General features: G+C 42.8%; 1 protein-coding gene across 15 annotated transcripts in view; it reads left to right on the plus strand.

Annotated features, from left to right (window-relative positions):
• Positions 1 to 23,997, plus strand: part of PARD3 (par-3 family cell polarity regulator) — a 471,934-nt gene that overhangs the window by 439,449 nt on the left and 8,488 nt on the right. For all 15 annotated transcript variants that reach the window (XM_029077450.2, XM_029077456.2, XM_029077446.2 and 12 more), the window contains one exon: positions 13,907 to 14,027. In XM_029077450.2, the coding sequence (XP_028933283.1) occupies positions 13,907 to 14,027 (121 nt within the window). The remainder of the gene's footprint in view (positions 1 to 13,906; positions 14,028 to 23,997) is intronic.

Raw genomic sequence — 23,997 nt, forward strand, 5'->3', positions numbered from 1 at the left:
ACGAGCTAATGAGGAGGAAATAGGTGGGGGAGAGAGAAGATAAAAAGGAGGGGTCATTTAAGGTCTGGATGAGCCAAAACTCAATAATCACCACCTGAAAATTTCAATTGACTAATACCACAGTTATAGAAAGCACACAGTAGATAATAATTTTAGAACTCATGTTAAAGCCTTGACAAGTGCAGTAATTTATCAGGATTTATGGAGATTTTAAAATTTAAAAAAAAAAACTAGTTTTGGAGTGTGACTTTCTTCTAATCACCAAATACATTAGATGTAGAAGTCAGAAGATAATACCTGGGAAACCTTTGGACACCATATTTTCTTCACCTTTCATGGGGTAGTCCAGATAAGTTTCTCTTGAGGACTGGTGTAAAGACAGGATCATCACATACAGGAGGACATTGCAATTCCTATTAAAAAACAATAACAACAACATGGTTTAGTTTTCATATAGAATTTGACAATTAAGCTGTCATCTAAGACAGAAAAACAAAGAAAACGTTAGCCTTTAGTTCTGTGTAATAGTCCTGTGATTAAAGAATTAAAATAATTGAACTATAATTAGTTTCTACTCGTTTGATTAAAAACACTCCCAATACGAACAAGAATATGTTAATTATTTTATATCAACTCTTTAAACTGATCAAAGCTTTCATAGTAATTTTCATTCCTTCCCATTTTTCATGCTTTTATGAGTAATGGACTTCCCCTCCAAGTTTCAGTTCTTTCCATTTTTCCCCTCAAAGAATTGGATTTTAATTTCCTTTTACTCAGATCCAAAAGAACATATTGCATCTTCAAGTATAGGTTTTGCCTTTGCCGTAACAGGTTAACCTTTTAATTCCCTGAGGTTTTTGTAAATAAACAATATAATCCACATTCTTTCCTCAGCAGAGAAGCCCTCTAAAACGCCTCACATTTTCTTGCCACTTATTAGACATGTTCGAGAAACTCACAGAAGTGGTGAAAAGTAAATATACCATTGGTGCTAATCCCAAACGTTACCTTCTACTACCATTTGTGAAGAGGCAATGTACGGTGTCTTGCTTGCAAGTGGTAGAATTCAGTCTTGAAAACTGTGTATCACCAATGAAAATCAGGGTTCAATTAGAATGAAACCCTGGGAAACCTTACATATTTTCAGACCCTGAGTCAGGTCTGTTACCTTTTCAGTAAGTAACAGAGAAAGTCAATGGGAGATCAGAGTTTACATTCCACCCCGGACTGCCCATTTTATTTTAATGTATTGACAGAAATGACAGAGGGTTAAACTGTTTTCATCCCAGCCACAAGTGACAGGTAGGTAGTTTTATTCCATAAACACACACACACACACTTATGACTCTTTCCCCCACTCTTCTCAATATACGTAAATAAAAGTTAAAGGAGCATTTTCAAGTTCGTGGGTGTTTAGTGTTTTTTTTTAAAAAAGATTTGCTTGCTTCTTTTGCTTTTTGTGGTGAGGGGGATAGGTGCTTTTTACTTTTGCACTGTTTTGAATCACTGCAAATGTGACTTGAGTAGATTTTAGATGTTAAGTTAACTTGAAAGATTTTTTTCAACGGTCCTCAGGAAAAGCCTTCTAGAGACCACAGCAGTAGACTCTCTGTTTTCACATGTTTATTGCTGGGTCCTAAAATATTTGCTTTTCTTTGTAGCTGGAGGAATTCCCCTGAAAAGTAAAACTAAATTTCTCTCTCTCCTGCATGTGACCAGTGACAGGCTAATAAGGAAGAGTGATGGCGGTAATAAAAAGAGGTTGGGAGGAATAGGGGGACATTCCTGAGATTTCACTGCTTGTAAAATGATGGCCCTGTTACAAAATGACCACAGAGGGACCTCAAGTGAAATCTAGTCCTGAAAGTGGGAAGAATGTGATGTCGTGAGGTGAACGCCCTATCAGCCATAAACTATCCTGAGAACTCGGAGCTATCATATCAAAAGCAAGTGGTAAAGTAACAGCTTTGGAGACCACCTTTTAAACCCAGAAAATATAGCTGTATGTTTTTAATTTGTTGTGATTTATTACCTTGAAATTGGTGTGAAATGGACAACAAATCACAGTATCAGAATCTGGAAATGAAGTTTATCAGCTGAAGAAAGTGAGGGCCTTTGGGATTTGCATAACTTTCTCATAACTCTCTTCACATTACAGATGATGAGCAAAAGTGCGAAAATAAACTGGAAATGACATGAAATTTCCTAAGTAGTCAATTTTGCAAGTTTGTAGAACTACATATATCCTAGCTTTAAAGGTTTTAAAGGCAACTAATGTTCACATAAAAACACATATACATTATATTTACCCAAAACCCCGAGAAACTCTGAAGAGCTGTTATCTTTCATACAAAGCTGACTTCCAAGTTTAAATGTATGAGAAATATGGGATTTCAAAGAAGATATTCTCTATGGTCATTTTCCCAGCAAAGTGGAATGAGGTTTTATATTTTCAGGCAGAGTACAAATAGGGTAAGAGCAAAAAAGAGCTTTTGAAGGGATTTCAGATGTAGTATAGATCCTTCCTCATGCAAGAAACTGCCCTTGTTAGAAATTAACTTTGCATGCATAATTAATTTGTGCAGCACATTCCAAATCTACAACTGGAAGAGAAATTGTATTCAGGTGTTGGAACATATGGGGGATTTACTGTGAATTTATGACCTGTGGTTTGAGTGTAAAACCCCAAGATACTAGCTGATAAAACTTAATGAAGCTTGTGCAGAGAAGCTATTTTTATTTGTAGTTTGGTAATTGATACATTTCTTGGTTTAACCCGCCCACCTTTCCTCCCTTCTTTCCCCAACTCTCCCCATTTCTCATAAATCTTTGCAACTTTGAAAAAAAACAGCAACAATGGAAAGATCTGTTCTTCTTAAGACTCCATGGTCTAGTAATGACCATAGTGAACAGGTTCAGAGTTCACTTACCCCCAGGCATTATACCCTTTGGCTTCCTGGCCTTTTTAACTTGGCAATTTATGTTTCTTTACCTGTATGAGTGATCTTCAGTAGACCCATGGGCATTGGGTGGGCACTGAAAGAGAAAATGCTGAGTCCTGTGAAATGTGGGGCAAGCGTTCCCATGGATTCGCCCTATTTAACACTCACTTTCTCCTTCCCAAGGGGAAGGGGGCCCAATTTATAAAGCGTTATTGCCACAGATATGATGATCCGTTATTCCATGCTCTCCCCAAGTGTGAGTCTACTTTGAATTCTGAGGAGATCGCCATCCACACTCAGAGTTGAGTGTCTCTTTCTCTCTACCTTTGGATTTAGGAAGATTACACTTCATTCTAAATTAACACCAGGGGAAACAAATGATGAGCATTCCAGTTACACGTAAGGGACTTGATTAGTACAATGAGGTGGCAGCGTTTGCTCACTAACTTTCGGCAATTAAGAACCCAGCTCTGACATTGGTGGGTTATTACTGCTTAGAAAGCCAAGGACCAAGAAAGTTCTATAGAGTCCTTGGTTCCTAGCTCAATACAAAATAATGTCTAGGTATGAGGGAAAATGTGCCCTTAGTAACCCTTATTCTAAGAGTCTTGTTACTGTCTGATAGGGTCTCTTCCCATGGTTTTTCCAGGCCAGTAAATTTTTTCTTTCAGATCTGTTGTCATCCCTGTTTGGCAACTTGTTTGTCTTCACTCGATTACCGTGACAGTCTGTTTTGAGAGGCTTACAACTCGGAACATCAATGCGTGACATCACAGTGAGACACTGCTTAATGATCTGAGACTCTTCTGGTCATTGCTGGCTGCTGGTTTCTGAAAATATGTGGCAGGTCTACTGAAGATGAGCTTTGCTTACAGTTGCATTTTTAGTCTCATGTGATAAACCATGTCCCTTTTAAATGGCATGTCTGGAAAAGCTGATTTTGAAACTTGCCACTTAGACAAAGGAGAGGGTCTAAAAGCTTTGCCTTTGATATTATTCAAGGACAGTTAGCCATGGGGAGGAAAGGGGGTAAGTGCTGTAATTTTTCTCCACTGGAAATGTTTGGGGAAAGCAGTAGAACTGGAGGTTGAGCTTTTACATAATGGCCTAGAATCTGCAGCCTTCTGAATGCACATCTCCCTTGGAAGTCGATAAAGAAATATCTTTCACTTTAATAGATGCTTCGTGTATGAAGGCTTTGATCAGTCCGGAAATTCTGGTATAGGAGGGAAGGCCCTGTGTGTGTATGCTGCATGTAGTGCCACTCTGTACATCACTGTGTGTCATCACAGTGTTGAATATTTCTGCTTAGGAAAAATTGCTTTGTAAAACTTCATATAAAATTGAAAAATGCAATGATGGCAAAGAAGTGTTTAGTATGGCAAATACATGCTAGGAGAGTACAAGGCTTTAAGGGTGGTGTATGTTGATTTTTTATTTTTTTGGAGGGGGGAGATCGGGGGGCTTTAGGGGAAAAAAAAACCCGTCATCATCAAGTCTAAGACTTGTTTTAGCTCCCAGAATTGAAGTGCATTTTCCCTCTGGTGTGTGCTCATGGTACCCTGGGGAGGCAGACACATCAACAGGAAATGCATTTGAGTGTGTGGGACTCATTATTTTCAAGATCTCAGGCATGCTTCGGGTACATACTGTTTTTTTATTTCTTAATGGGAAACGAATGATGCTTGGTTACCTCCTTCAGGCCAGTAATAACAGGATGCCAAACACTGATGTGGATTTCACTACCAATTAAAATGGAACTTTGTATCCAGCATTTCATGGGATTACATTGTGCTAGACAGTGTGTAGATAAAATGAAAGCGACTGACCATACAGCCTGCTTTGAGTTTACAAAGTCTTTTTTATATAGTGTAATCTTTTCTAAGTGCATGCACGAGGAATTTGAGGGCCAGAGCCATTGACACAGTAGCTGGCTAAACCGTTCACTGAAAAATAAACTGGACTATATTTTAAACTACTGAGATTTTCATTCAGGTCCATATAACTTCACCTTTACTAGGGGGAGAGAAAATCAAGAAGGAACTTCCATAACCTGTGGGAGAGGCCTGTATTGGTACAAGGAAGAGGCTGGTTAGCTATGTTCCCAGTTTCATATGTTAGTCTCTTGTTCATTCATCTAACAGGTAACGCTCCATAGCTACTGTTCTACCCAGCAGCAAACCCCAGCTGCAGTGAGCAGCACTGAGAGTAGAACAGGCCACTCTAACACAGAAACATGTTTCAGCAATGTTTCTTTCAGTGAAGGCTGGCTCTCCAACAAGATCATATTTTCTTCTAAAGGAGGCTAGCTAAAGTTGTTACCCCTGCAACAATGGGATTTACAGTTTGTTAAAAAGTAATTGAATAGTTTCTCCTCCCCCAACATTGGATCTCCTCACCGAGGCTTGAGGAATGATTTTCCAGATTGGCTGGTGATTTCCAAAGCTAAACCCCAAGCTTCAGAACCTCAAAATTCCACACATGGAATTCAAAATTCTGTTTCGAAAAATCTCCAAGTAGACACTGGTCTCCATATCTGTCCAGGTGTGTGAGCCTTCCTAAATCAGGAGTCTCCCACGTCATGGAGATATCCTGGAAGGCTGCTGACAGTTAATGGGTAGGTAGGCAGTTTCAGAGACACCAGCAAGAAAGGACCTTCTGTTTCCAAGTCCCTTGAGGCGAGAGCTTTAGTGAAGAGAAGCCACATTTAATGCAACTGGGGACCCCAAACTCTCAAGCTGCCTAGATCACCTCTATTCTGTCTTCCCAAGCACTGTGTACAGATCTCTGCACATAGTAATTGTTTAAAAAATATTAGTGATTAATCCTGATAGATCTGTGAAGTCAGGGATTTTGTCTACTTTTTATTGTGCTCTCCAAAGTGCTTAGTAATAATAATAACTTTGGTATTTGTTAAGCGCTTACTATGTGCAGAGAACTGTTCTAAGCGCTGGGGAAGATACAGGATAATCAGGTCGTCCCACGTGAGGCTCACAGTTAATCCCCATTTTACAGATGAGGTAACTGAGGCACAGAGAAGTTAAGTGACTTGCCCACAGTCACACAGCTGACAAGTGGCAGAGCTGGGAGTCAAACCCATGACCTCTGACTCTGAAGCCCAGGCTCTTTACACTGAGCCATGTTGCTACAGTGCTGTGCATACAGAATAAACTTATAAATGCTGTTGATTGACTGGTTAAAGCCAACCCAGCAAATTACACTTGAAAAGGAAATGGTTAGGTTAACAAAAAGCATAGGACATAGGTGAATTAAGACCCTGAAGCTTTCTGCTATGCATAATCACGTTTATGTACTTGACAGGCATTGTAGGAGCCAGAGGGTCTTAGAACATAGTTTTCTGTAAAGCTGACTCCAGTAGTCCATCTGTGAAAGATATGGCTTAAGTAGTGAATTCTCCATAGGAGAAGTTTGTTGCAAATGTGAACTCATTTAAGATTTAAAAAAAAGCCTCTGATACAGTTAATGAGGAATCTAGAGAAGCAGTATGGTTTAGTGGATAGAGCACGCCAGAGTCTGAAGGACCTGGATTCTAATCCTGACTCCGCTACATATGCTGTGTGATCTTGGGCAAGTCACTTCTTTGTGCCTCAGTTACCTCATCCGTAAACTGGGGAGTTGAGAGTGTGAGTCCCATGTCGGACAGGAACTGTACCCAACCTGATTAACTTGTATCTACCCCTGTGCTTAGAACAGTGCTTGGCACGTAGTAAGCACTTAGCAAATACAATAATAATAATTATTATTAAGGACCTGTAAACCACAGGTGGGTTAATGAATCTCTCTCAGAAAGAATCTGCCATGCTCTCTTCCTCCTCAGCCTTGGCCCCACCATCAGTACTATTGCAAGAAAGCACTATATAAGCAGCAGTCCATGACACTAGGGTGCTAATTCAGGGTGTATTTCACAGGAGAAGCATATAAATACTCCTATCAGGTAAATACTACCTATCCAACCATGCTGACTGGTTTAACACCATTGGGAGTGGTATCATTAGTGTGTTTCTCACAAAAGCTAATGAGCATCTCCCTTTGACAAGATGCTTCCAATCCAGTGATGGTGGGTGAGCATTATTCACACTTACTAATGAATAAATCCATTGGGCATTTTTGACATCAAAGGAAAACATTTGACTTAGCCTAGTGTAGATCCAGCCAGAACCCCATCTTCCAGCCAGCACCCCCTCCCAGGCCTCAAAGGCTGCCAGTCTATTTTTCCCAGTGAATATTTAGGGCACCCTGCAATTTTTGGAAGCTATCATCATCTATCACTATTATAATAATCGTTGAATTTTGAAGCACTTACTATGTGTCAAACACTGTACTAAGCACCAGGATAGATAATCAACATAATCAGGTTGGAGACAGGCCCTGTCCTGCACAGGGCTTAAGAGTCTACCAACTCTGTTGTACTCTCCCAAGTACAGTGATCTGGCCACCTATTTCCTCACGAAAATCAACACGATCAGGTCTGAGCTCCCCAAAGTCACCCCTCCGCCTCTCCCCTCCCCCCCACCAACCCCCTCCCCTACTTTCCCATCCTTCCCTGCAGTATCCTCAGAGGAGATCTCCTCCCTCTTCGCAAGTGCCACCCCCTCCACCTGCGCCTCGGACCCCATTCCCTCTCACCTTCTTAAAACCATCGCCCCTGCCCTCCTCCCTTCCTTAACTTCTATTTTTAACCACTCAATCTCCAAGGGCTCCTTCCCCTCTGCCTTCAAACATGCCCACGTCTCCCCCATCCTAAAAAAACCCGCTCTTGACCCCACTTCCCCCTCCAGTTATCGTCCTATCTCCCTACTACCCTTCCTTTCCAAAATCCTAGAACGAGTCGTCTACAATCGATGCCTAGAATTCCTTAACTCCCATTCTCTCCTAGACCCCCTCCAATCTGGCTTCCGTCCCCTCCACTCTACCGAGACTGCTGTCTCTAAGGTCACCCATGACCTCCTTCTTGCCAAATCCAATGGCTCCTACTCCATTCTGATCCTCCTTGACCTCTCTGCTGCCTTTGACACTGTCGACCATCCCCTCCTCCTCCATACCTTATCTCACCTTGGCTTCACGGACTCTGTCCTCTCCTGGTTCTCCTCTTACCTCTCTGGCCGGTCATTCTCGGTCTCCTTCGCTGGAGCCTCCTCCCCCTCCCATCCTTTAACTGTTGGAGTTCCTCAAGGGTCAGTTCTTGGCCCTCTTCTGTTCTCCATTTACACTCACTCCCTCGGTGAACTCATCCGCTCTTACGGCTTTGACTACCATCTCTACGCAGATGACACGCAGATCTACATCTCCGCCCCTGTCCTCTCCCCCCCCTTCAGGCTCGCATCTCCTCCTGCCTCCGGGACGTCTCCACCTGGATGTCGGCCCGCCACCTAAAACTCAACATGAGCAAGACTGAGCTCCTCATCTTCCCTCCCAAACCCGGTCCTCTCCCGGACTTCTCTATCACCGTGGATGGCATGACCATCCTTCCCGTCCCGCAGGCCCGCAATCTCGGTGTCATCCTTGACTCGTCCCTCTCGTTCACCCCACACATCCTATCCGTTACCAAGACCTGCCGGTTTCACCTCTACAATATCGCCAAGATCCGCCCTTTCCTCTCCACCCAAACGGCTACCTTACTATTACGGGCTCTCGTTATATCCCGGCTAGACTACTGTGTCAGCCTTCTCTCTGACCTCCCTTCCTCCTCTCTCACCCCGCTCCGGTCTATTCTTCACTCCGCTGCCCGGCTCATCTTCCTGCAGAAACGATCTGGGCATGTCACTCCCCTTGGTTGCCCATCGACCTCCGCTACAAACAAAAACTCCTCACTCTAGGCTTCAAGGCTCTCCATCACCTTGCCCCTTCCTACCTCTCCTCCCTTCTCTCTTTCTACCGCCCACCCCGCACGCTCCGCTCCTCTGCCGCCCACCTCCTCACCGTCCCTCGGTCTCGCCTATCCCGCCGTCGACCCCTGGGTCACGTCCTCCCGCGGTCCTGGAACGCCCTCCCTCCTCACCTCCGCCAAACTGATTATCTTTCCCTCTTCAAAACCCTACTTAAAAATCACCTCCTCCAAGAGGCATTCCCAGACTGAGCTCCTCTTCCCCCTCTACTCCCTCTGCCATCCCCCCTTTACCTCTCCGCAGCTAAAGCCTCATTTTCCCCTTTTCCCTCTGCTCCTCCACCTCTCCCTTCCCATCCCCACAGCACTGTACTCGTCCGCTCAACTGTATATATTTTCGTTACCCTATTTATTTTGTTAATGAATTGTACATCGCCTTGATTCTATTTAGTTGCCATTGTTTTTACGAGATGTTCTTCCCTTTGACGCTGTTTAGTGCCATTGTTCTTGTCTGTCCGTCTCCCCCGATTAGACTGTAAGCCCGTCAAACGGCAGGGACCATCTCTATCTGTTGCCGACTTGTTCATCCCAAGCGCTTAGTACAGTGCTCTGCACATAGTAAGCGCTCAATAAATACTATTGAATGAATGAATGAATGATTTACTGAAAAGGGGAACAGGAAGTGAAGCCCTTTTTTTTTTACAGATGAGGAAACTGAGGTCTGGACCAATTAAGTGACTTTTTTTTTTTAAATATTTGTTAGTCACTTACTTTATGCCTGGTATTGTATGTACTAAGCGCTGGAGTAGATACGAGATAATCAGTTTGTATACAGTCCATGTCCCTCATGGGGCTCAGAATCTTAATCCCCATTTTACAGATGAGGCAGCCGAGGAACAGAGAAGTTAAGTGACTTGCCCCTGGAAAACCAGCAGGCATATGACAGAGCCAGGATTCAAACCCAGGTTCTCTGACTTCCAGGTCCATGCTTTTTCCCCTAGGCCTCATTGCTTCACTGAAACCAAGTCAGCATCTGTCCCAAAATTAGGCCAAAAACAATTGTTGTGGGCAGGCCATGTGTCTGTTTATTGTTGTAGTTCACTCTCCCAAGAGCTTAGTACAGTGCTCTGCACATACTAAATGCTCATACAATTGAATGAATGAAAATGTACCAAGGTGAGGAAACTTAAGGATGAGTTGAGCTTTCTGAAGGAAGTAATCAAAAGAGAAATGGTGACTGATATACTAGTTATGGTTCAGGATGATTGGTTTCTTACTGCAAGCAGCAGGTGGGTGGGAATTACTGAGGGAATGACTTCCTAAAACCCCCTACATTGTTTAGTGGGACTGATCCCTTCAGGGAAATTTAAATATTTAGGATCCAAATTAGGAGCATTCATATTTTCACTCTCTGAGCCTAATGGCTTCTCACTATTCATTTGAAAAATGTGTGATGTGAATATTCATGAACTCTTTTGGTGCTGCACTAACAGGATATGTAGGGTTAAGGAGGTCCAGGGGATAAAAGCTAAAATTGAAGATAAAAATGTTTCTGGTTAGTCTTGATATAAAATATTTGTCAGGCATCCTATAGTGCTCCTATTAAAAGCCATGAAGGGGGGGTGGAGGGGGGCGGGAGGGTGGGCACAGCTGGAAAGATGGCAGTGAGATAAATGAATGTTCACTTTGCTATCTCTTTGTCTTATGAAATTAGCCATTCTTCTACATATTTCATTATCATTTCACAAAAAAAGAGAATAAAGGGTTCCAGAGATGGGGAATTACCTGGGTGAGCCATTTATAGCAAATTTGTGTATTGTGTTTTAGGCCAGTTCAAGATGCTGTTTATAATTTTGAATAACAAAGAGAAGGGCATTATCCTGTCTCACACAGGATATTGGAGCATCAGTTGCAAATCTCTAACCAAATGTGGTCTTGAGCTCTGTATTGTCAAAAGTATTACACTTTACAGGCCCATTAACCTTTAATGCTCTCAGGCTGATCAGTTTAAAAGATTTGTCAGAAACAGAACAAAGGGATGACAGACTCTTATTGACTGGGAAAAATCATCAAATTGATTGTATTGACAGACTAGTCAAGAGCCCCCTAATGAAATTGATAGGAATGAGAATCTGACAGATGCCCAGTAGTTTTTTTTGTGATGAAAGAGAATCTCATGGTCATAAAATTTTCGTGAATGTTTATATCCCCATCCCAAATTTGAAAAGTCTCCATTTGAGACCTAGGCATGCAGAATCCAGTGAGGAATATATGCTGCCACAAATGGGCATATACTCAGAAGGACCAACTGTTCAATGTCAATACAAGGGGGAATAGAATATGGGGTTTCTATAAGTAATCCAAAAAATTTAGAGGAACCAATGCTATAGCAATTAAAAAGGGGTTGGCATACTTTTCCTTAAGGTTCGTGTCATTCTTAGCCTCCAGTGGTTGCTCATTCCTCTTTGCACTAAGCAAATACTCCTGCCCATTGAGTGAAAGGTGCTCCATCAACTGTCTCCAGCACTTAGTACAGTGCTTTACCACATAACACTTAAGAAATACCATCATTATTATTATTCATTCAATAGTATTTATTGAGCGCTTACTATGTGCAGAGCACTGTATTAAGCGCTTGGAATGTACAAGTCGGCAACAGATAGACAGTCCCTGCCCTTTGACAGGCTTACACTTATCCTCCCTCCCCTCCCACTGCCCCACACCTTGCGGGATGCATTCCTCTCATGCCAACCTACATACGATGGCTTGTTTTTGACTTTCTCATCACCAGTCTCTTGCTCACTCGCTCCCTCCTGCTTATCATTTCCTCCCACTTACAACCATTAAGACAGTGAGCCCTCTGAGGGACAGGGACTGTGTCTAACCCGATTATCTTGTATCTACCCAAGCACTTAGAACAGTGCCTGGCATGTAATAGCACTTAAAAAATACCATTAAAAAATTACCCTGTAGACCACAGCACTCTCTATCCTCCTGATATCACATCTCCAGGAGGCTTCCCTGCTTAATCCCTCAGTTACACATCATATTTTTCCCAAACCTCTTTCACCTCAGCACTTTCTGGGTCAGTTAGGTACTTGGGTACTCATACCCCCAACCATTACTCTTATGTACTAATATTTTACACTATTTATTCCTCCTACCTGTAATTTATTTTAGTATCTGTCTCCCCTGCTAGACTGTAGGCTCCTTGAAGGCTAGTATCATTATGATTATTACATTTAAGCATTTACTTTGTGTCAAGAACTGTTCTAAGCACTGGGAAAGATAACAAGTAAATCAGGTTGGACACAGTGCCTGTCCCACATAAGGTTCACAGTCTAAGTAGGAGGAAGAATTGGCTAATTGAGTCTACATTGTACAAATGAGGAAACTTAGACACAGAGAAGTTAAGCAATTTGCTCAAGGTCACACAGCAGGCAAATGGCGGAGCTAGGATTAGAATCCAGGGCCTGTGACTCCCAGGTCTACGCTCTTTCCACTAGCCACACTGGTCCTCTGTGGTACGCCCTGAAGCAGTTTTTTACAGAGTAAATACTCAGAAAATAGTGTTGATCAATGATTGATTAAGGATTATGTGTTCACCCACAACTCCAGAAAAATCAGATCACCACTGTAGATTAGTTCCCCTGATCTTAGCATCACTGAGCCTACCCTACATTTCTCCATCTTGGTCTGTATCATCTTGATCCTGTTCTCCAGACTGGCCCATTGGAAAGCTGGGAAAATCCCAATAGGGAGGTGCTCATTTGAGCTGATGTAGGCTGTGCTCTTAGCCTCTGGGGGCTGAGTTGAGAGCCAGAGCAGTTGATTCTTTGCAGGCAGTGGAGACCACTGGGGTGAATTCAGAGCAGCAGCTAGAAATAAGAGTTTCCACTTTTCAAGTTCCCTCTCTTCCTTTCCCCAAGGGATGTGCCACTCTACTCTTCTCCCTTTTGAGCCCAAAGCACTACCATTGCTGCCTCCTTATTTCCCCACCCATCTCTTTTTCCTCTCTTCTGTCTCTCCTGCTGCTGTGACAGTCACCATCCCATGCTCCCCAGGGCCCTCCTCCTCTGTGTGTCCAGTGCTTTAAAGGAATCAGATACTCTTCAACAAAAGCTTGGAAGTACTTTGAAGTGGACCAAAGGCCCTGCTGGTGCTGTTTTGGTGTTATTTAAAGCTCTAGCAAAGCAGTCAGTAAACCAGGCTGTAGCCTTTACCACAAAGGGAGAAAACGATCAGGAGGTTGGATAGTGGCCCCAATCCCTTGGCACAGAGGGGCAGATTTTGACTCCCCTCAGCTTTCCTCTGAAGGTGCTTGAGCTCACTGAGAGCTGAGGTAAGTGGAGTCTAATGCCCATCCTGCAAACCCTTCTTGACACACACCTGCCCTTGGGGGTGGGGCCTACAAAGGTACTCAGATCTCTAACACCTATTGTGTCTTTGCTTTCAAGGTGAGAACTGGAAACTGACTAGGCTTCCTCTGTTGCTAGGCTCCCTTCTGGCCATTGAAATCAGCCTGTTCTCTAGCTGCTGCAAAAGGCTGTTTTCTGTGGCAGGGACTCAGCTTCAAACGTTTCCACCATCTTTTTTCAGAAAAGCACTTTCCAAATTCAACACAAGATCTGGACCTTCTAGGAAGCATAGATTAGTGCTGGCTTAAGTTTGGTCAGTTGTTTTGCCATTGATATTTGATAAGTAATATTTTTAAATTTTGACCTACACCAAGAAGCCTTTTAGGCACGGAGGTAGGTGCATGCAGTGTTGGACCAATCAGATTCTTCATTTTCCCCATTTATGCATTTGATTGTTTAAAACACGTTGGATCCAGAAGCCATAGTAATTGCAGCATAAACATGCCCACATTATCATTTTATTTAGAGGGGACAGTGATTTAAGTTGAGCAAAAATGTTCCCCACTCCACAGGAAATCTGTTTTACATATTTTCAGAAAGCACCAGTCATAAGAACAAAATGAAGTGTGCACTTTAGATGTTCACAAACTGTTTAGAAATGCATTCACTTCTAAATTGTGCCATTTCCCAGAAAATTGCCTAGTGACAGAAATTCCCAGGTCAGAGTTCTCCAGCATCTCACCATTTACCATTTATTTTAGCAACAGATCAACACCGAGCAACCACGATCGGATACAACGTCTGAGGCAAGAATTTCAGCAGGCAAAGCAGGATGAAGATGGAGAAGACCGGAGACGTACCTATAGTTTTGAACAACCCTGGGTGAGTGTTTCATCTCTTCCTACATTGAACCATCCTAGAGATTCCCCCCAGGAACAACCACTCCACTATGACCTTGCTTCTACATTTAACAAGACAACTTGAAGCCTAGTACCTTGACCTTTAAACTCCAGACCTTTCTCTTATCTCCATCTGTGCTCCATCATTGCTAATTTCATTTTATATTGGGCTCAAACCATCTGTCCATTGCTTAAGAGATATCATGTGCCTTGTGACCGACATAGCTGGGTACCATGGCCTTAGGCTAATTTATACTTTGGTTTAGGCCTGAAAGGAAGTTGTAGCTGCATTTTATGTCAAGCCACGATTCATCACATCTCAGAACCATTCAGACGGGGAAAACGGCCCTTTGCTTATGGCATTCATCTTGGACTGAATTTGGTAAATTGGAAAGGAAAGAATCTAACCTGTGGGAAACCAGTGTTTCCTTTTGGGGCTAAATCAGGCTTATACATAATTTTGATTTTAGGAAACAAAATTATTTTTCCAGATCAATTGAATTGTAGCAGTCCTATGTAACAACATGACATGCCTTAATTGTGCTAATCTACTTGCATTGTTTGGCATAATCGACTTAACTGCTCCTACTATGTTTCTTAAATGAGGATTCTTTTGTGATCTGTGATAAACATTTTTATCAAGTTTATTCTGGAACAAAGGGACAGGGAAGAGTAATGAGAGAGGTGGCAACCTGCAAGAGAAAGCAGCAGCTGCGGATTGAAGTGGTTATTGGTTTGTGCATCGTGCCAACCTGGCAGTATCCAAAATGGATTTGTCATTCATGACACTGAGAGAATAGCTCCTTTGATGTCGGCGGGTGATGTCATTTTTGATTACTTGTGGTAGGGAATTTGTTTTTACAAATTAACAGGAATAATGTGTTTACAGCCTGTTTGACCTTTACGTCCTATTCACATTGAAGATCACCTGCATTTGCAATATCTAGGCATAACATCCCTGAATGAACCAAGATTAATGAGTATTTTTGGGTGGAGACAATTTTACTATGCCACAACAGAATAACTCCGGCTTCCTGTGAGATTGAATCCGTGTAGATTTCCCCCTCTTGATGTTCTCTTCCATCTGGTTTCATTTGATGATAGGAACGTAATATGATATCCACTTTTGCCTGGCCCTGAGATTTGGGGAAGAGGGTGCCAGGAAGATCGTTGCACTGTTTTGGGAGACCGTGGGTATCATGTGCTTGGGAAAAATGTTTGAGAAAACCTTGCACTTTTGAAGACTTAACTACTGAAGGTTAGAGGCTAAACTTGTATAGGTAAATGCCATAGCAACTACAGGCAGACAACTTGGCTTATATTATAGTTTCCTATAATGAGCAAGCCGGGAATTATTTGGATAATGGGCTGATTACCTTTGCAATGGAATAATTTCCCAAATTAGGGTCAGACCGCTGACCTTGACTTTTTTTTCCACTGTTAAACAGTCAGGATTTTGCCAGGCACCCCCCATTCTACTGATCATTTAATGAGCACAAAGTGACTGTAATGCTTCTTAATGTATTAATTTTCATTCTGATCTTCCATGTGGCCTCATTCAGAGCTGTTCAGGCTGCAAACGTTAGCAAACACCTTTAAGGAGGAGTTGGCCGCAAGGGACCTCAATGAATTCTTCAGTGCCGCCTTCTGCATTTTGACCTCACGCTGGGCTTGGAAAGGCTAAGACAGTGATCTCACCTCATTTGAATGGCTTACAACCATTTTGGCATTTAAGGAACCAGGAACTCATCTTTGAGTTGAGTGTAGTCTTAAAACATGTTTGCCTAAGATTATAGGTCTTGTAAGAAATGCCCACACGCAAAATGCAACCAGATGTAGCAGCTACATGCAAACCTCAGAAATTACATGAATCAGTTCCTTTACGTTTGAACTGGGAGGCTTCGAACAATCCTTGAAGGTCCCTTTCTTCCTTTTTAAACTCCTTAAACTCCTCTTTAAAGGCATTTGCTATCAATCATGTGGAATCAATTGCACCTGTGCAAGGGCAGTTACCTGTTAGCCTGGGGAACTGGATTGGATCTTGAAAGGGCCTTGTCTGGTTTAGAGCTTAAAATCCAGAAGAGATCCCAAACCTCTGGAATGAAGGGATCTCTTTCTGGATTTGGATGAAGAGGAGAGAAAAACACACGTGCAGCATGTAGTGATATATGGCAGGGGAAGAACGTGGTAGACCCTAGGGTGAGACTACTGTCACAGACCCTTTATACAGTGGGGACTTTGGATCGCTTTAAAAAAAAATTAAATTGAAGGTTGCAGACATAAGTACAGTATACTGTGAGCATTCTTTAGCAGGATGGTGTCACAGTGCTGGCTGTGGGGATTGGTAAATGGGCTGATGGAGCCTTGAATAGCTAATTGTCTACATCTACTTTGCCCCAAGATGGTAGGGACTGAAAATACGAGTAGTTCAGTCCTTCACACAGGCAATTAATACAGTGGTAATGGAAACAGCTGCCTCTCCCTGGCCTTCCTCCTGATTTCAATCAGTTTAATCAGTCAAATTAATTGAGCACTAACTTTGTCAGAACACTGGATTAAGGGCTTGGAAAGCGCAGTATGACAGAATTGGTAGATAAGTTCCCTGCCCACAAAGAGCTTACCGTTCAGATGAGGAGGCAGACATTAATATAAATTATGGCTATGCACATAAGTGCCGTGAATAAAGGATACAGATCCAAGTGTGATGCAGAAAGGAGAGGGAGTAGAGGAAATGGGGGCTTATAGTCCGGGAAGGCCTCTTGGAGGAGAGGCCCATCCCCTTAAAATAATAATCAAGAATACTTTCTCTTTTTCTCTGCTTTAGTCTTTGAGAACATTTCGCCTGGGCATGCGTGTCTGTCTGGCTCGGCTGCCTGAACTGAATTGCAAGCCTAGTGAGCAGACACAACCTATAATAACTTTGCCCCGCTCTCTTGTACCTAAAGAGAGGTAGAAAATGCCAAGTTATCTGGGAGGTGAATTCACTAGCTTCCAGAGGCTAACACTCTTTGGGCAATGTATGCTTACCTTTGCAACCCCATCCTGGGTCTTCTTAGGGGAGATAAAGGGGCTTTTTGCTTTCTTTACATAAGATCTACCCATCTCCCTACTAACGTTTTAAGGGTCCTGGTTCCCTACTGGCCATACTGTCTTGGAAAAAACCAGGGTCTAAGGGAGATGAGAACTGAAATTCTGGCCTTTGTCCCTGAAAGTGTTGTAGACTTAGGGAAGTTGGAATGGGTGGATGCAGGTGAGGGGGTTGTTTTCCATCCCAACTCTGCACATTATTCTCTTTTATTGGCCCTAAACTCATGGTTTAAAATATTGAGGGAAAGGAGTTTAAATATGAGTGGTGGTAAAGATGAAATGAAGACAAATATGATATTGAGGCAAAAATCTGCATTATAAAAATTTGATGAGGGTCATTTGTATGCTTTGCAGATTTTTCAGCCATTACCAACATCTTTAACAGCAATTAAGCTTTTCAACATGCAAAGCCTATAAGGGTTTAGTCAATACTTTTTCAAGCATCTGATAAGCATGGGAGGAGGAGGAATAGTCTAAGAGTAACTCTGTCAATATTAAAATGAGTTGTTTATATTAAAAATGGACTAAATGCCAAGCTCTTAAAATGTAAAATATTTATAATTGCCTATTTGATTTAAAATACACGAATGCAAAGTGATGACAATGGGTAATAAGCATTTCCCCCAAATCTCCTGCAACTGCCTTAAAAATCAGCATCACATGTAGGACAAATAAAACAAAGAATAGCAAGAACAAACTTTCAAATTGTCAGAAGAACTTTAGAAAGCTTCTTTCATAATAATGGTCTTTGAAATCCCTTTGAAATATGCAAAATGCTATATCTTTTTATTTTTATATTCCTTTTCTAGCTGCCTACTCTAGAAGAAAAATATAAAAGGACTGAAATCCTTTGGTTAGATTGTGGCATTGGCTTTTTCAGAGATAGATGTGTCTGTACTGTTCATATAAGTAAAACAGAGACATACCACCCTTTGGCTACTGTGTATTGTATATGGAATGAGTGTTAGTACAAGCGGTAATGAATTTACTTTCAAGCGTATTTTTATATAAAGCAGAAGAGGTCAGGAATTCTCCCCTAGTTCTAATTAGCGCTGAAACTTGGTCCTTCTGGTGTTTGTTTTTGTTCCGTTGTTTAATAACTGATTGCACATTTGCTATAAACTTTGCGTGCAATTTGGAGATTCACTGTGGAAAACCTAAGTTAATTTATTTAGTAAAAGAAGAATGGTTTCATTTAATTTAAAAAAAATGGTTTAATTGAGGAATTAATTTTGCTTTTAAATACTATTTGACACCAGAAATAGAAAAAGGTGCAGTTCTCAGTTCTGTGATTTACACTAAACTCTAATAATAATAATAATAATAATGTTGGTATTTGTTAAGCGCTTACTATGTGCCGAGCACTGTTCTAAGCGCTGGGGTAGACACAGGGGAATCGGGTTGTCCCACGTGGGGCTCACAGTCTTAATCCCCATTTTACAGATGAGGTAACTGAGGCACCGAGAAGTTAAGTGACTTGCCCAAAGTCACACAGCTGACAAGTGGCCGAGCCGGGATTCGAACCCATGACCTCTGACTCCAAAGCCCGTGCTCTTTCCACTGAGCCACGCTGCTTCTCTAAACTCTATAAAAACAAGACAGGGAAGAGAGTCAGTACAGGCTTTTGTATTTCTGTTAGAACTCGTATCAAGTTTTCAGTTGTAAATTGAGAAAACATTCAGTAAAAAATGTAGAGTATCATTGACATTTAAGCATATCGTGCAGTGGACGGGCATGTATTTATACCACGAAGCCCCTGCTGTTGTTGCAGCCGTGACTGTTTTTTGATTTAAAAGGTCATTGCTTGTCACACATCTCGTCATAAATAAGGCCAGAATTCTTTGTAATTTGCTCTGGTAAAACAAGAGCTGCTGCATGTTTGTTTACTAGTGTCTTGGATATATTACAGTTATGTCTAATCTTGTGTTTCTTTGTTCAGGGGTTGGTTCTGATTTTATTCTAAAATGCATGATTCATGATTCCTTCCAAATAGGCATTGTTTGAGCTGTTGATATATTTTTTGCTTGGATTGCAGTGGTTAATGTCACTTCCACAGTTTGGGTTCTATGACTGTCTTAAGACTGGCACTGGGACAGGGGCTTGAGAGAAGCATTGGGAAGTTTCTGCAGAACCACATCTGAGTTTCCTCCAGGCCTGTGCCCCAGTGGGGCTCAGAAGGCAGCTTAGTGGCAAATCTTGTAGCGATTGCCACACGAGTGTCCGCTTCTGTGAATTGGCTGGGGAAGAAGACCAGACTCCTTCGTGCCACAGCTTTTGGCTTTCCCGAACCCATTTCCAAAACCTGCATCTCTTCCCTCACCCTTACCTGATGTGTCTTTTCTACAGGTTCTGTTGAGAAACTTGCAGCTATCACTGCCTCTCACTCTGGTTTCTTCTGTGGCTCGGTGATTGCTGCCTCCTATAGAGACAGGCAGGGGCCACAGTGTGAGGCTCTCCCCTGCCTTCGCCCTCCTCCTCCTCCACTTAATTCCCCCCCACTTCTTGGTGTGGTAGTTGGGGATCGCCAGTTGTGGAAGCAGTTGAGTTCAGATAAAAGGAAGAAGGAAAATGGGATATGGAAATGAGTCAGTCCTGAAGTCGTACAGCATATAACAAATGTGCAGATGATCTGTGAAAGAAGGTGGTGGGTATTCAGGTGAAGAGCTTTGAATAGTAATATAAGTATTCTTTAAGCACTTGCTATGTGTCAAGCACTTTTATAAATGCTGAGGAAGATACAAGCGAATCATGATTATGGTTTTTGATAAGCACTTACTATGGGCCAAGTACTGTCTAAGCACAGGGATTGATACAAGGTAATCAGGTTAGACACAGTTCCTGTCCCACATGGGGCTCATGATCTTAATCTCCATTTTACAGATGAGGAAACTGAGGCACAGAGAAGTTAAGTGACTTGCCCGAGGTCACACAGCAGTCTCCCCCGATTATTCATTCATTCATTCAATAGTATTTATTGAGCGCTTACTATGTGCAGAGCACTGTACTAAGCGCTTGGGATGAACAAGTCGGCAACAGATAGAGACGGTCCCTGCCGTTTGACGGGCTTACAGTCTAATCGGGGGAGATGGACAGACGAGAACAATGGCAATAAACAGCGTCAAGGGGAAGAACATCTCGTAAAAACAATGGCAACTAAATAGAATCGAGGCGATGTACAATTCATTAACAAAATAAATAGGGTAACGAAAATATATACAGTTGAGCGGATGAGTACAGTGCTGTGGGGGTGGGAAGGGAGAGGTGGAGGAGCAGAGGGAAAAGGGGAAAATGAGGCTTTAGCTGCGGAGAGGTAAAGGGGGGATGGCAGAGGGAGTAGAGGGGGAAGAGGAGCTCAGTCTGGGAAGGCCTCTTGGAGGAGGTGATTTTTAAGTAGGGTTTTGAAGAGGGAAAGAGAATCAGTTTGGCGGAGGTGAGGAGGGAGGGCGTTCCAGGACCGCGGGAGGACGTGACCCAGGGGTCGACGGCGGGATAGGCGAGACCGAGGGACGGTGAGGAGGTGGGCGGCAGAGGAGCAGAGCGTGCGGGGTGGGCGGTAGAAAGAGAGAAGGGAAGAGAGGTAGGAAGGGGCAAGGTGATGGAGAGCCTTGAAGCCTAGAGTGAGGAGTTTTTGTTTGTAGCGGAGGTCAATGGGCAACCAAGGGGAGTGACATGCCCAGATCGTTTCTGCAGGAAGATGAGCCGGGCAGCGGAGTGAAGAATAGACCGGAGCGGGGCGAGAGAGGAGGAAGGGAGGTCAGAGAGAAGGCTGACACAGTAGTCTAGCCGGGATATAACGAGAGCCCGTAATAGTAAGGTAGCCGTTTGGGTGGAGAGGAAAGGGCGGATCTTGGCGATATTGTAGAGGTGAAACCGGCAGGTCTTGGTAACGGATAGGATGTGTGGGGTGAATGGGAGGGACGAGTCAAGGATGACACCGAGATTGCGGGCCTGAGAGACGGGAAGGATGGTCGTGCCATCGACGGTGATAGAGAAGTCTGGGAGAGGATCGGGTTTGGGAGGGAAGATGAGGAGCTCAGTCTTGCTCATGTTGAGTTTTAGGTGGCGGGCCGACATCCAGGTGGAGACGTCCCGGAGGCAGGAGGAGATGCGAGCCCGAAGGGAGGGGGAGAGGACAGGGGCGGAGATGTAGATCTGCGTGTCATCTGCGTAGAGATGGTAGTCAAAGATTAGATTAGACTGTGAGCCCGTCATTGGGCAGGGATTGTCTCTATCTGTTGCCGAATTGTACATTCCAAGCACTTAGTACAGTGCTCTGCACATAGTAAGCGTTCAATAAATACTATTGAATGAATGAATGAACAAGTGGCAGAGCCAGGATTAGAACCCAGGACCTTCTGACTCCCAGCCCCACACTTTATCCACTAGGCCATGCTGCTTCTTTGAAATGGGGAGAATTGTGTTCAGATTTGAAAGGGAAGGGAGTTGCAGGCAGGAAATGGGTGTGAGAATGAGGTCAACATTGGAGAGCTGAGAAAGAAACTCAGTGAGAAGATTAGTTTGAGATGAATGAAGAATGTGAAAGTGGGACAAGAGAGTGGATATGAAGGAGTCAGAGGGCTGATGGATTGCCGCTCCTTGTATACAGGGAATGTGTCTACCAACTCTGTTGTAATGTACTCTCCCAAATGCATAATGCTGTGCTCATAGTAAGTGCTCAATAAATACTATTGATTAGAGGAGTTGTTGCTTGATGTGGTGAGTGTAAGGTTACTAAGTTGGAGGTTACTGAGGAATGGAGAGATGTATGCAGGAAAATATTTTAGCAAAATCATCCAGGAAGCAGAGTAAAGTATAGACTGGAAAAGCAGTACATCTGGTTAGACAACTAAGGGTCAGTTCCCCGACACATTGGCTGAAATCACAAAGTGTATATGTCGACTCAATTTCCTCATCTGTAATAATGATATTTGTTATGCACTTACCATGTGCCAAGCACTGTACTAAGTGCTGAAGTGGATACAAGAAAATAAGATCAGACACAGTCCTTCTTCCATGCAGTGTTCACCATCTTAGAGGAGTAAAGAACAGGTATTTTAATCGTTATTTCTATAAATGAAGCAAAAGAGGCACAGAGAAAGTAAGTGACTTTCCCATGGTCACATACAGCAGGGCAGAGGCAGAGCTAGGACTAGAGCCTGGTTTCTCTGACTCCCAGTCCTGAGCTCTTTCTACTAGGTAGGCCCTGCTGCCTCAATCTCATTCTTCATAAAGTTAATGTGCCCATGTGAAAATTTGCAATTGGACTACTGTTTACATTTAATATCTTTTCAGTTTGCTAATACACAAAAACATATTCCTACAGTCTAGGATTTGGGGTCTCACTTGATTGTAACATCCATTATTTCAAATAGCTCAGCCTCTGAGATTACCTGACTAAAATTGACAGATTTGGAGGAGAATACAAAGTATTAGAAAATACTTATTTTCTTATTTGGAGGAGAATACAAAGTATTAGAAAATACTAATTAGAAGCCTTCAACTTCTCTGTATCAGAAGCAAATGTTCTGGTCTCAGGCTGGTTTTTTTGTTTGTTTAAAGTCCTATCAAGTCTTGCTTTTTCTTTTCATATCTCTAGCAGGTAGTATGCCCCTATTGCATGAGCTGAGAAGATCTGGTAACCAAGCTTCCTTTGGAATAGCAGGTCTTTTAAGCCTGCCTGACATGCATGAAGCTCCTGCATGTTCCTTTGCATATGCCAAGCAATGCAAAGTGAGGCTCCTTTGAAAGGTCAGGGGAAGTTGCTGTCTCTCTTGGATTTTCCCCATTGTCATTTGAGCACGAGCTGTCCCAGAAATGCAGTGCTATGTCTTTTTTTTTTAAGGCTTCATCTAACTGTTCAGCACCCCAACCAAGTGCAAGGAGAGCTGTTTTCTAGGGCTGCTCCATCAGTACATATTTATCCCAACCAGTTTTGTGAGCCACACCAACAAAGGTTGGGTAGGGGTGGGGGCGTTTGTAAAACTTAATCTCTTTGTGGTATCTTTTTGGCTTGGGACATTTTTAATGTGCTTGCTGTTTCATTTTGTCTTGCATCCTGTTTTATTGTTTACAGTAAGCAACATTATCTAGTAGAGTAGCAGCGTGGCTCACTGGAAAGAGCCCGGGCTTGGGAGTCAGAGGTCATGGGTTCAAATCCCTGCTCTGCCACTTGTCAGCTGTGTGACTGTGGGCAAATCACTTAACTTCTCTGTGCCTCAGTTACCTCATCTGTAAAATGGGGGTTAACTGTGAGCCTCACATGGGACAACCCGATTACCCTGTATCTACCCCAGTGCTTAGAACCGTGCTCTGCACATAGTAAGTGCTTAACAAATACCAACATTATTACCTCCCTCCTTCAAAGCTGAAATGCAGAATAAGATCTTTCGCTTTATTCTGACTTAAGCAAAACCTGCAGCACCAGGAGCCATTCTTCATAGACAGACTGTACATCTTGGTTTTTAACTAGTTTACTTTTAACTACATGAGCAAATCCCAGCCCTGGTTTTAGAGGACAATTAAAACATCCAAGGGAATGAATAGTTCACATGCAGAATGTAAGGCAGCTTTAGAAAAGGCTAGAAATTTGTCAGGCAGACCTGACTTGCATTGTCAACTGGATTGCAGGACCATGGGGAAATTAATACTTAACGCGTCTTTGATGAAGCAGCCTGATACTTTTAAAAAAGAAGGCACAGACCTCAAGCCGGGGAAAAGCTGCTTTAGTTTCAAACTCTTGGGTCTTTAATTCAGCTTGGTAACTTACCTGAAATTATCAGTTTGATTTTTGGATCAGGCAGGGTTCTGTACTCTAGCCATGTGAATATTCTGGGGATGCTTCTGATGGGAGTCTTTCTGTTTGATAA

This window comes from Ornithorhynchus anatinus, chromosome 13, assembly GCF_004115215.2.
Source record: "Ornithorhynchus anatinus isolate Pmale09 chromosome 13, mOrnAna1.pri.v4, whole genome shotgun sequence".
Lineage (NCBI taxonomy): Eukaryota > Metazoa > Chordata > Mammalia > Monotremata > Ornithorhynchidae > Ornithorhynchus > Ornithorhynchus anatinus.